Genomic DNA, 13,150 nt, shown 5'->3' on the forward strand with positions numbered 1-13,150 from the left:
GGACACTCCCCTCAGACCCATGGGGACAATCCCTTCACATCCATGGGGCCGATCCCCTCAGACCGATGGGGACATTCCCCTCACAGCGCTGGGGACACTGCCGTCACCGATGGGGACGATCCCCTCAGACCGATGGGGACAGTCCCCTCACAGCAATGAAGACGATCCCCTCAGAGCAACGGGGACACTCTCCTCAGACCCATGGGGACACTACCCTCACATCCATGGGGCCGATCCCCTCAGACCGATGGGGACAGTCCCCTCACAGCGCTGGGGACACTGCCCTCACCGATGGGGACGTTGCTCTCAGACCGATGGCGACACTCTCCTCACACCCATGGAGCCGCTCCCCTCACTTCGCCCCGCCCCCGCCGGCCCCGCGCGCCTCCACAACCGGCTCCCGCCGCGCGCCGCCCTCCCGCCAACGAGGGGGGGGGGGGGCGGGGCCACCCGCGAGGCGCCCCCGCGCGCCACCTTCCCCGCGCACGCGCGGCCTCCTCGCGCGCGCGGCCTCCTCGCGCGGCGGTGACGGGTGCGTGGGGGCGCGCGGTCGCCATGGCGACGGGCGAGCGGCGGCGCCCGGCCTGTGGCCGCCGGGCCGGGCCGGGCCGGGCCGGGCCGGGCCGGGCCGCTCCCCCCCGGCTCCCAGCACCTCGCCCCGGGCGGGGCTGCCGGCGCCGGGGCGGGCTGGGCGCTGCGTGGGTGGCTGCCCGGGCGGGAGGCGCCGCGCTGCCGGCCCTGGGCCCCGCGGCGGGGCCTGTGCCGCGGCCGCAGCGCCGCGGTCCGAGCGGGCGGCGGTGGGCCCGGCGGGGACGGGCCCGGCCCTGAGGCCGCTGCCAGGCCCGGGCAGCAGCGGGGAGCCGGGCCCCGCGTTCCCAGAGAGCGTCGGGCTCTGTCCCGCTCCCTTGTGACAGGGGCTCCCTGTTTGAAGAAACCTGCCAAGCTGCTGCTCCTTCTTCACTATTCCCGTAGTTATTCAAACCAGTTGATTTTTAGGCGCTTTTGTGCTGTGGTTTCTGCTATTCTATTCACTCGTCTGCTTTATCCTTGAAACGTTTTCAGTAGTTTATGTGCCCGCCTTTTATCTTAAGTTCACTTTATAAACTCTTGGCTGAGAACAATCCCTGCCTGGTGTTCAGGGCAGACTGTGGTGCCCGAGAGAAAAAATGAACAGAAAACGCTGGCAAATCGCTGCTTGTGTTTGTCTGCATAATGGTTATAGAATTAAACTTGGGTTATACTGTAGGATTTATTGCTAATTTGCTTCTGGGAAAGGAAGATTACTGAAACATGGAAAAATAGGTGAACTGTAACTCCTGAGCTTTAAATGTTTTGTTTCCGCTTTTTAGGAGAAAACGTCAATTTTAGGAAATGGCAGAAGCAGTTTTTCATCCCCCAAGAAGGAAAAGAAGAGTTTTTGAGACATACGATTCTCCCTTTCCTGTGGATGTAGGTGGGAAGGATTTCAGAATGTGCCGGGCTGAAATCATTAACAACAATGTTATTGTGAGCAACCCTGAAGATATTGAGCAGCTGTATAACAAGGTGCTGTACCCTGTTTGCACACTATTTTTAGTGTTTTAAATGTAGGTAAAGCATAATACGTGTTAAAATCTGCCTGCCTTTATGTTTTCCTTCCTCTTTAGCCGCCAATAATTTTCCATTTTTCCCTCCTCTCCTGAAATCAGTACAAAACATACTTTCCATGTTTGATACAGAATATATTTCATTCTTATCCCAGCAAATACATTTTGGAATGAAATGATGTTGTGAGCTAAAAATACAGCTGCAAAGATTTCATGTTTGTTATGTTTATTTCTTCTTTCAACATTTTATGCAACCTTACAAAAGCATTTTATTGTTTTTAACGATCAGGAGGTAGGAATACTAATGTTTTATAAATGCTTGTGTAATTCTTTTAGTATCAGAGGGATTGATTTCTGAGTAAAATAAGCTACATTAAGCTTCTTATGTCCAAGTACTATTTCACCACCATTCTTGCCCAGTAGTTTTATCCATCTCTTTGTTTTCTGTTATGCATTGTCACAGCATTGATACACAGGTGGTTTCTTCTGCCTCTGCTTTCAAAAGTCTACTTGGAGACATCGACTGACAAATATTTAGAACTGAGGAAAAAGACCCAACACCCTCCACTGGTTAAATCTTTGAGTGCACGTGTTTGGTATTGAGCTAGTTATCAGAAGCTAAGCACCAAGCTTCAAGCAAAACTTAAATGCTGCAGAATTTCAGATATTTTTTTCAGCTAATCTTGGCAGTAAACATTTTATATTTGGAAAGAAGTTCACTTTTGTCTGGTGATATGATAAGGCTTTTCCCTTTTCTCCGAAGGGCTATTTTGGAAAAGGTATCCTTTCAAGAAGTCGCCCAGTGCACAGCATTTCAGATCCTTCACTGGTTTCTAAGTGGCAAGGTAAATTGTGCCCATTTGTACTTCTATCGCTATTCTGATAGTACTTTTCACTCTTTCACTTATTGAAGATATGTATTTAGAAATTACACACAGAAAAAATAATCTCTGTACTGGGTCAGATCAAGGATCTGTCTCTGCTGATGGCCAGTACCAGATTCCCAGGAAAATACAGGGCCAGTGAACGTGTTGATAGCTCCTCAGTGCGTTCTCCCAGCCTTCGCTGGCCTGCTGTGTAGGAAGTAAAAAAAGGTATCATCCCTGGACTTTTCTTCCTATAACTGTCCAGTTTTTATTCATTTTAATCTGTAAATTTTAGTGTCTGTGAAATCATGAGGCAAGGATATGTGACATTTTTAATCTGCTTATAGCTAATTACATCTGATCTGGTCTGTCTTTTTACAGGCTGGAGAAAAATAGTACATTTAGTTGTTCTGCTTGTGCAGGGTGTTCAATCTTTATCTCTGTACCTTTTCTAGTTCTGCTATGTCCTTTAATACAAGTTGGGCCAAAATGGCATAGAGAATTGAAAATGTGGTTAAATATTAGACCGCAGATTGCCTCAGTGCTGAAAATAACATTTTTATATTTGTGAAATAATGTATGATTTTTCTTTATACAGGTACTAACATAAATATGCCTATAATTACATCCAAAAAGTAAGTTAATTTACTTTTTTTTTTTTTTGTAACCCAGACGATTCTGTTTTATGTTTTATCTTGCTGGTTTTCAGATAGTTGGTTGTGTACACGCTGATGACTTGCTTTTATTTCTGTTCTTTGTATTTCATTTATAAATCACATTAGAAAAAGCAGAAATAGAGCAGATGATATTCAGCATGGTTTTTCATGTAAGCTTGCAGTATTAATTGCTGCCTAGAAGCCAGGATTGAGTGAATGCATAGTATAATAGTATGGATAACTAATTCATAACAATATCAACCATAATAAATTTGTTCTTTAGCTGAGGAGGAGAAATAGATGTTTCTGGGGCAGGCGACTTAAAATAGCTTTCCCAGTTCCTTATTGAATTAATACAGCGTGGGCTGAAGCAGCTCGTGATCTTTTATAAAACATAAATGTTTTACCTTTCTTTTCTAAGTCTCTATTAACATCACTAATTTGTACATTTAAGAAAACAGAATGTTGAGCCACCTATTTATTTTGCTCTGCTTAAATAGTATATGTACTAACTGCAAGAGTGTGCAAGTTAGTTACTCTGTTTGCTTTAATCCTATGATAACTTCCAAGAAAATTACTTAAGTTTAAAAATTAAGCTCCTTCAGTCCTCAACTTTAGGTAAGGCAAACAGCAGCAATATTACTGCTACTACAGTTATTACTGTGTGCAGAAATGCTTGTCAGTCATTAGTCTGCTCTGTGTGTCAGCAAATACAGCTGAGCATCAAGGAAAATGTCATTGCATTGGTGCAGAAGCTGCGTCATGATCTGTCTGAGGAGAGATCTGTAAGTGCAAACTATATGGTAATTAAATCACAGGACAAAGAGGAGTCTATTTTTTGTAACAAAAAGTACAGCACTGAATCATGGCTTTATTATGAGACTTCAGAGGGACTTATATTTTGTGTTGACATATGAAATTTGCATTTAATTGTCTTTGCAGTTCCTCATTACCTGGTCTGTATTTGCTGTGTTAGGATTTTGTCTGGGGAAATAAAGAATATTGGATTGGAGTTGTCCAGGTTTGAATAACGACAGCTGCACTCAGCTACCTGTAACTTTCACAAAATAAAGATCAATGTCTTTGGATATTACTGTTATCTTCCAAGGAGAAATAATTGAAGGGGCACTAAAAACTGACAACTGGGATTATCATAATTGAAAAATATTAGAAATATTTACAACTTCCAGCTACTGTCTCACTGATGGGATTATTGTTATTTCTCAGGGGTGTGAGAGTTTCGTTTAAAAATGAAGGTAGTTTCTGCTTCAGTTTTTTATGCTGGTGCTTTTGGCTACACCATTGCTACTTCAAAGATGGTTACAACAGAGTTTTAAAGACACTGTTCTCAGTACTTAGCTGCATAATAGATGACATGTGTGAGAGATATGTATGCAAAGTCTTGTTGCGTGTTTTAACCATGCAAGCTGTGATACCAAGATGTTTTTGAAAGAAATTCAGGCTTAAGGCTTCTGTGGGAGGAAGGAGTTTTTGCTTGGTGAAGTTTTTCTTGAAACTCTGTAGCAGTAGTCATTGTGCAATGTTCGGTAATGGTGTTGACACAGAAATTTAAAATGCAAAACAAAGCCAAAGAGGGGAGCAGAATCTTGGTGATCAATAATGGCATCTGCAGCTTCCCAAATACCAGAGTCCTGTTACATTGTGCGTGTTGTATTTTGCATAGCGGTTATTGGGCGGTGTGTTCAGACTTGCTTTGTGAACTGTGTTGAATCATCTTTTTTTAAGGTGCTAAATAAAAGATGTAACACCCTAGAACTTCTCATTTATTTTACTAGGTACCAGCGGCGTGTTCAGTGGGCTAAAAGTATTTTGCAAGAGCGAGGATTTGATGATGGCTCAGTTACCAGAATTCTTGAAAATTACACGAAGCCTCTTGAGCTGCCATTGTTGAAAGAGGATGGAACTGAGCCAACCGGAAATAGTTGCAACAGAATGGGCCCAAATACAGAACTTTCCAGACAGTCTTCTACAGATACTGGAAATGTAGGAGCCCTGAGTCCCGAGAACCAGAATGCCGGCTGCAAGCAAGCCCGTTTGGAAGGAGACACGGCGTGTGGTCCTGTGGCCGTATGTGGCTCTAAAGAACAGGAGCAAGGGGACTCAAAAGAGAGAGCCGAAGCGTCCTGCCAGAAGCACGGTCTTCTCATGTGTTATGGCTGTGAGGCGAAGGAGAGCGCGGAGCAAAGATCCTGTGAGACGATCGAGTCAAAAGAATGCGCTCCAGAATACGTCTTGGTGCAAGAAGAAGATGAAGGCAGCTTACATCCAGAAGGTGACTCTGCTCATGCGCAAGAAAATGTAAGGATGAGGAGCATCTTAGTAAAGTTATATAATCAGTGCTATTTTCAGCATTCAGTATTTTATCTAGGTTTAGTAATATATTATTTTTTTTTCTTTTAGCTTGTCAAGAAGGAGAAACTAGTATGCAGAAAAAATCCGTTTAGGATTTCTGAATATTTACAACTCAGCTTGGAAGAGGTATGTTTCAAGTACAGTACAAGTTGTTTTACTTTTAATCTGAAAGGTAAACATTGATCTGTGTTACAATGTAATTTAATACCTGTTTCTAAAGTACAGGGTTCTCCTTTGTCTCTAAAGTATTTGGACTGTCTTAGTCAGTAAACATATTTTTAATAACCTGAGACAGTTACATGATATGGTTAAAAAAAATACGAATGATCCAATCCTATTTGATTTAAATGAATAATCCCACTGACAAGGACAGCACTGATAGGACTTAAGTATAGAAATACCAGGAATATAACATTTATATAAATCCTGCTTTGATTGTGCTGCTTCTAAATATATTCACGTGTGTTCGTTTTAACACAGCACCTTCAGGAGTCTGCAGCAAATGCATAGACTCCTTGTAGTGCTTTGTCTGTTGAAATGTAAAGGTCGTGAAGACAAATCTCTAAGGAAACTTTCAGGCAACTTGTTTCTCTTGGTGACATTAGGATTCTTGTATAAAATGGATCTGAGCCTTTGTTCTTGAATGGAATATAAAGTACAGGTAGAGTCTAGCTATCAGTTGAACTCATTATTTTTATTTTTTCAGGCTTTTTTCTTGGTGTATGCTCTGGGATGTTTGAGTATTTATTATGGTGAGGTAAGAGATGGGATTAATTTTGGATTTCTGGGGATATCATTAGTTTAGATATGTTTTGGTCTGAAACGTTTACTGACTGCGGTAGGATTTTATGCTGTTAATTCTGAAGGAGGAAATACCAAACAGACTAATTAGGAAGTTTTTGTTATAAGTAAGGGTATTTCTGTTTATTAAATACTGGTCTGAAAGTGTTATGTTTACTAAGGCAAATATAGCTAAGCACGGTCCTTCTGCAGAGAAAGATTTTTGTCGTAATTTAGGCAGGAAATATGGGGAAAGCAAGTATGGGAGGAATAATGTGGTGAATACTCTCTTTTTCCTGAAACAGGAAAATTCTTTGGAGTAAGCATTGATCTATATCAAGCTACTTTTAATGTAATGACAAAATAATTGAAACCTATGTGTCTGGTTCAAAATTTAACATATTTTCCTTTAAACGAGAGCATTATGGGACTGATTGTGAAATGCTAGAAAAACGGCTACATGGAGTAACAGGTTTCTGTCTTATGTTTAAGGATTCTGTCTTTATTGCCCAAAGTTCACGCTCTTAGCAGTAGACTGTGATATCTGATATTTGGCTGTTATGCTCTAATATACACAGTATTTTATACCCATTTAATATTAATATAGTCATATTAATGCCTTTGGTTGTGATTTTTAGGAGCCCTTAACTATTTTGAAGCTATGGGAAGTTTTCAGTGAAGTCAAGCCCAACTTTAAGACAACGTACATGGCATATCACTACTTCCGCAGTAAGGGCTGGGTCCCCAAAGTCGGACTGAAGTACGGAACCGATCTCTGTGAGTAGCTTCCGTACAAAAATGGGATCATTTGCAGCTGACTTCTCTTCAGGCAGTGCCAGACTCCAGTGCCAAAGCTGAGCAAAGTCCATGCATCTCATGATTCATTTAATGGAAGCTGGGCTTCTGCTCAGCTTACTGCTAAGTCTGTTTCTCTGTATGTTTTTTTTCTTGGGTCAGAGGAGGGGGAAGGGACTTGCTTATTTGCTAATGGTGGGGTTTTTAATCTTACAGAAATAATCAGCAGCATCCATAATCCCTTGCTTAGTAATTCAAGAAGTACATTCAGCTCATGTCAACATAAACAGTACGGTAACGCCTGTTGTTACAGGAAAATGTGCATAAAGGGAGATATTTTTTAATGTATGCATGCAAACCAGCAGGTGTTTTAATACTGCTGAAGCAATTTTATAATTTAGGGGTTCATGTATTTGAGTATGTTGAGGTTGTGCTGAGCTGGTCCTTTAGATCAGTGTGTAGATTTGGCTGAATTCAACATCTCTGTTCTTAGTACCCGGTGCTGCAGATGGGGTTTTGCTATTGAGCACCTGGTGTCTACGTGAAATTGATACTAAATTGTTCACTGTTCATTTGTGTTCTGGCCTGACTTGTTGTTTAGCATATCACTGCCTTTGCATTTGTGCCAGACAAAGGAAGTGGATTAGTTTAGGCTAGTGGGGGATTAGTTTAAGCCAGTGGGAGCTCTTACCCCTGAGCTCCGCTGGCTTCTTGTTCTTTGGCAATACTTTCATAGGATTGGTATTACTGCAATTGCTTATAATGCATAATTTGCAAATCATGGTGGTTGCTGGAATTAAATGCTGCTTATCCTTTTCCTGACAGGGTCTGTCTGGCCAGCTGTATAGGATAACCTACGCTAGTTAAAGTCCCCTCTTACAAGCTCGTGACGAAGAGAAGAGAGGACATGTAACTGTTTAGCTCTGTTACAGCAGAGCAGCTGCCATGAGTCTTGTGTTATCTTGGCTAGAGAAGGAACTTCTAGGGGGTCTGGTGGGCAGCGTTTAAGAACTTGTGCCCTTTGCCTCTCCTAAAACTTTGTGGAAAATGCTTGTTTGGAGCAGGAACTCGGTGGCTTATTGGGATCTTTCATGTGTACTCCAGTGGCTCAACTTCGGTTGTGAATACAGCGTTAAAAGCATGAGTCTGTTGCAGAAAAATTCCATCCTAAACTTTTTGCCATGGCAATTGCTAAGTGTCCTTCGACTTTGTCTTTTACCTGCCACTGCCCTGAGTCACCCTGCTGCTCCCATGGTGGGGTTTGTCTCTTCCCTCTCTGCACTTGCTGGGACAACTTAATTCTGAGCAGAATTCAAAGGTGTTGACGTTTTGTCTTGTTTCATTAAAACTTAGAGAACATTTGAAAATATTTGTGGACCCAGGTATTAAACTCAGATGGAAACTCTGAGATTATCTAACTAAGGTGCTTCTCTTTCATTTCAGTGCTCTATCGAAAAGGCCCCCCCTTCTATCATGCAAGGTTTGAAGCTCATGTTTCTGTCTCATTTCTTAGTTTCAGATTAGTATATTTCTCTCACTGGTTAAGCACATATTCTTCGCTAAAAACCCTTTGCCAGATAACATTCATACTGGGAATCCAAAAGTCCTTTTAGCAGTGGTATTAAATAACACAATTTCATTGAATTCATATAACAGTAATAAAACATCACAAATTAAAAGTTGGAATGAACATTTTTAGCACTCATGTGGTAAATACACTCAGGAAAGTAATTCGATTTAGTAATATTGACCTTTAAAAAGAAACGGTATAGATAATTTATGTTAAGGAATGATAAGGAATGTTAAGGAATGATAATTGTCTTTATTCGCTAGCAAGTCAGGGTGAACTCCTAGATAACAAATTGATTGTGAATGTCAGATTGGCATTCCTAAGAGGGTGCTACAAACATCAGTAGAAGGGTGGGGAGGGAAAGTGCCAGTATATTCACAGCTTCATTTTTTCTCCTCTTTGCTTAGTAGAAAGAGACTTAAGTTTCACAACTTGCTCACTGCATGCTGGCATATTAACACAAATTTTTAGGCTCATGATATTCCTAAAATGGTAGTTTTCTCTCTGTGAATTGTCCTGTCTGCTTTGTTTTCCAGTTACTCTGTCCTTGCTGAATTAGTTGATGATAGCTTTGAAGGTTCTCTTCGCAGGCCACTCAGCTGGACGTCCTTATCTGGCTTGAACAGAACAACTGCTAACGCTTCTAAGGTAAGGTAAGATGCTGGTTTTAAAATGGCTCTAAAGCAATAAATGTACAGTTTAGTTCCAAAGAACAGGGAGTTGGAGTGAGGCTGGAAGGGGAATCCTTCTCTTTCTAATCTGCTGAAGAACATGTTGAGTTGCCAGTAGGCAAACAGGAGGTTCGTTTGTCAATAACCAGATGAATTCTGGAAGAAGCTTAATAAAGTTCTGTCACCTGTGGGAATGTTAAAAGTTGTGTGAGGAGCAGAAGGAAGACCTGAGGGACACGTCTTTCCCATTTGCCACTTCTGTTTTAAAGCCCTCTCCATCTACCAGAATTTTCTTTTGAGCAGTGAAACTGAAAGTTTCTAAAATGTTTTCTCTGTGATAGAACCTCAGACATGGTCCTTCCATACTCATAGCTGTGTTGCTCAGGTGTTGTGTTATAATTCTACTTTATCTGATAGCAGTATTATGCTTTGATAAGAAAAATGAGATATGCATGTTATACAGCTCTCCCCTAACTTGGTTTGCAGAAGGCATCTTGTAGGAAACTTGGTATCTGCATTTTTCATTAATCTAAAACTTGTATAGAAAGGAATTGGTTGGAATTAATCTATTCATGTTTTCCATTTACCAACAGGAACTTATGCTATGCTATTTGATTAGACCATCTGACATGACTGAAAAAGAGATGTCGACACCAGAATGTATGAAAAGAATTAAGGTTCAGGTGAGTAATTATTTATCTTCTTTGCCTTAGGGCATCTGGACCGCTCATTGTAAGAGCCCCCTGAACTGTCATTTGCTCTTTAGCACGCTTTGGTTTTTGCAGGCGTAGCTGTGGTGAAATAAACAAGATTCCTTTGTGCCCCAATGCATGAGAAGTGCATTACAGGCTCTTTAAATACTTCAAATCTTCTAAATTTTGATGTTGCTGCTACAGTGAGTGTGAGCATTTGCATGGGGACACAGGGATACCTATGGAGACTGTAAGGTTCATGTATATTAAAAAATGGAGAAAAATGTGTGAGAGACCAGCTCACTTCAGGAGCAATTGTAGCCATCTACTAGAGTTTTTCAGTGGTCCCATAATATATTAATACATCAATTTGCTGGAGTCTTAATCTCCATCCCTCACTGCCTGTAGCTATTTGTTGTTTTTAACTTCCCACTTCCATAACAGTTGCTTTTTTTGTTTCAGGAACTGATTGTAAGTCGTTGGGTTTCTTCCCGTGAGCGCGGCGAGCAAGATGAACTTTAACTGACTGCATAGGAGAAGTTTTTTTTTTTTTTTTTGAAACCACATCTTATTGTTTTTTACCTGATCTTCTCGTGATGAACTATTGCCTCAGAACAGTTTCTATCAACATACTGAGTTGGTATGTATAAATGCTATTTAAAATGAAGTATATCCTGTTTACTGCTGAGAATGTTGTATTGAAAAACATAACTGAATTGCATAGGAAGGGAAAAAAATTAAAGCTGTATCTGAACTCAAACTACTTGTTTGTTTCCTTAAAGCTTACAAATGCGTATCTTTGATATACATTGATGGCTAGACTGTGGTGATTAATAATGATATTTTTTAAATTCTGACAGATCCAGGCATTAGTGCTGAGTAGGCACTACAGCCTGCAGAGCCACGTGAGTCCCAACCCCGAGTGTCTGCCTGAAAGCTGAAGCAATGAGGGATCAAATGGTTTTCCGGGAATTCCTCACAGACTCTTCAGTCGAACTTAGGAATTGCAAGGCTGACTTCCCTTTGCAGCTCTGCACAGGGCCCTACAGTTCTTCAGAAATGAGGACTTAACCTTGATAGTGCTCAAGTTTGTGCCTGGTTTTTAACTTGTTAATTATAGTAATTATAGTGAGTCAAAGAACCTTTTGGGGTATCAATGGTACCATTCTAATTCAACCAAAAACTGACTTTGTGGCCTTGGTGAAGGTGCACAAACTGCAGTATGGGAAGAGATTTGCTTGTTGCAATTCTGGGCATTTTAACACGTTGCTGTTAGTGGTCCCAGCTAAAAGTGCTTATTTTCACAAGCACTGGTCAGAACTGAGGAACTTTTCCCAGATTGTGCAAGGATTTAAATGAATTCTGGGGTCTGGGCACCTGACAGCAAAGGTGTTAGGCAGTAGGGAGTGCCGGGGCACCTTTCCCCATTGCGATGAGATGTCTTTCTTCCCTTGGGATTTGCAGCATGAGATTCCCCCTTGAAAGCAAGTGCCTAACCTTGCCACTGGAAAGCAGGATGCCCTGACTGCACGTTGATGCCCTTTACTTCTGTTGACTGTGGGTTACAGCATAGAAAATAAGGAAAATTTGCTGAGCTAGTGAGAGGAAGTCAGTCTCTCTAGCTTGGCAACTGTAAGTCTCACTTTCATTCCTTGCTTTTTTCTCTTTTATCCAGCAACTACAACAGTCCACATTTTTTTTTCATAGCACACTCATAGTTCTTTGCCCTGGCATGTTGTAAAAAGACTGGGAGACACCGCTGCATTTGTGTTTAGTGAGGTATCGGTCTGTGCTGCGCAACTCTGACTTGCCACACTAGGTGCCTGCTGCTGCTTTTTTCTAAGACTCAGTCATCTAGATTGCGGGTTCCTAAATGCCATGTTTGCTATTGCTAAGCCACATTTGGAAAACAAACAAACCACCCCAGCAGGTATCCAGCTGTCTTTCAAGTCGAGCCAGGAGGTTTCAGTATCAACTACGCTGCATTTTAAGTACTGCCTGCTTTAGATTCGGGCATTTGCTTTCCATCGTAGGGTGTGATCAAGAGGCTTCCTTGCTTCACTGTGCTGTTATTTTTATTTCCCTGTATCATGAGAACACATTTGCTGCAACCGTAAGGATGCATTACAGCTGGTGACAGTTACACTGTTCTGGATTTTCTTTGTGCTGTTTCCACTCACTGTAAAAGGGGTTTTGCGTCCTGGCTGCAGGAAATTTTCCAGGGCTGGTCAAAATTCTGTCAACTCGGGCTGTTCCCACCAAACGCAAACCCGCAATCTTGTTTCCTTAAGCAGTTTAGATTGTAAAACCGTGTCGTGAATGCAGGAGACTGCATACAATTCCAAGTGGAAGATTTGCTCATCTTTGCTTTCATTTAGTATGTCCCTACTGGAAAGATGTAAACTGAAAACGTCGATTGCATAATAGTTTTTTCAGGTGGAACAGGTACATATGGGTTGACTGTACGTGGCAAGGCATTTTATTTTTAGCTGCAGATGACTGTACTTCATGTTTCAGTACTGTCGGATCAAATAACTTTACACTAGACAGTTGTACACCACCACTGATACTTGCCATTGTATTTATATTTTACCAATTGAAATACAGTACTTAAACAAAGTATGGATTCCAATTCACTCCAAAGTAGCATACCATGATTTATTTTTGTAAGCCAAATCCTAGCTGAAGAATTCTGCACTAGGAGTGGGTGGACAGGTCTCTAACAGCAGCCAAATTGCGCATTTCAAGCTGGTTGTCTCTATTGTGTTGTGCTTTTTAAAATATGCTTTTAATGGAGCTATAATTTAGAATTTAGCAAGAAGTGGAAGGACATGGGGGAGAGAAGTGTGTATAGTGTGGCGTCTGCAGCTGGAGAGCGTTGCGGGGCAGGGCTAATGCAGTTTGTGTATAAAAACGTATAAACTAGATGTGAACAAAGCCCCAATTGTTTGAGATTACTTCTCCATCTTTGACAAAATAGGACTTAAATTTTCACTAAAACCAGAAATTAGTAGAAGGGGAAAAAAGCTGGTGTTATTTTCTTAAATTAGAATGTAAATAAAGTGAAATTGCACAAAATTATGGACTGCAGAATTTTCACCTCAGCATACGCTTCTGTGTAATGCACAATAGTTAAAAGTGCTGTTGGAGTATCTTTTTAA

The 13,150-nt window shown here is 41.4% G+C and overlaps 1 protein-coding gene across 4 annotated transcripts; it reads left to right on the forward strand.

The window, feature by feature from the left end:
• The first annotated feature begins 446 nt into the window (after positions 1 to 446).
• On the forward strand, positions 447 to 13,106 carry TSEN2 (tRNA splicing endonuclease subunit 2). 4 transcript variants are annotated; one of them, XR_010606823.1, is made up of 13 exons: positions 447 to 532; positions 1,350 to 1,545; positions 2,350 to 2,431; positions 3,051 to 3,087; positions 4,905 to 5,427; positions 5,530 to 5,607; positions 6,188 to 6,238; positions 6,900 to 7,038; positions 8,500 to 8,536; positions 9,163 to 9,274; positions 9,891 to 9,980; positions 10,452 to 10,629; positions 10,850 to 13,106. XR_010606823.1 is itself a non-coding variant. In XM_065642762.1 (12 exons), the coding sequence occupies exons 2-12, from the start codon at positions 1,372 to 1,374 to the stop codon at positions 10,509 to 10,511; spliced, it is 1,383 nt and encodes a 460-aa protein (XP_065498834.1). In that variant the 5' UTR covers positions 447 to 532; positions 1,350 to 1,371; the 3' UTR covers positions 10,512 to 10,738. The 4 variants fall into 4 exon arrangements, 3 of the variants coding, with proteins under 3 accessions (XP_065498834.1, XP_065498835.1, XP_065498836.1); XM_065642762.1 differs by lacking the exon at positions 10,850 to 13,106 and having other exon boundaries at positions 10,452 to 10,738; XM_065642763.1 differs by lacking the exons at positions 447 to 532; positions 10,850 to 13,106 and adding an exon at positions 740 to 968 and having other exon boundaries at positions 10,452 to 10,738.
• The last annotated feature ends 44 nt before the right edge of the window (positions 13,107 to 13,150 follow it).

This window comes from Caloenas nicobarica, chromosome 11 (assembly GCF_036013445.1).
Source record: "Caloenas nicobarica isolate bCalNic1 chromosome 11, bCalNic1.hap1, whole genome shotgun sequence".
Taxonomy (NCBI): Eukaryota; Metazoa; Chordata; class Aves; order Columbiformes; family Columbidae; genus Caloenas; species Caloenas nicobarica.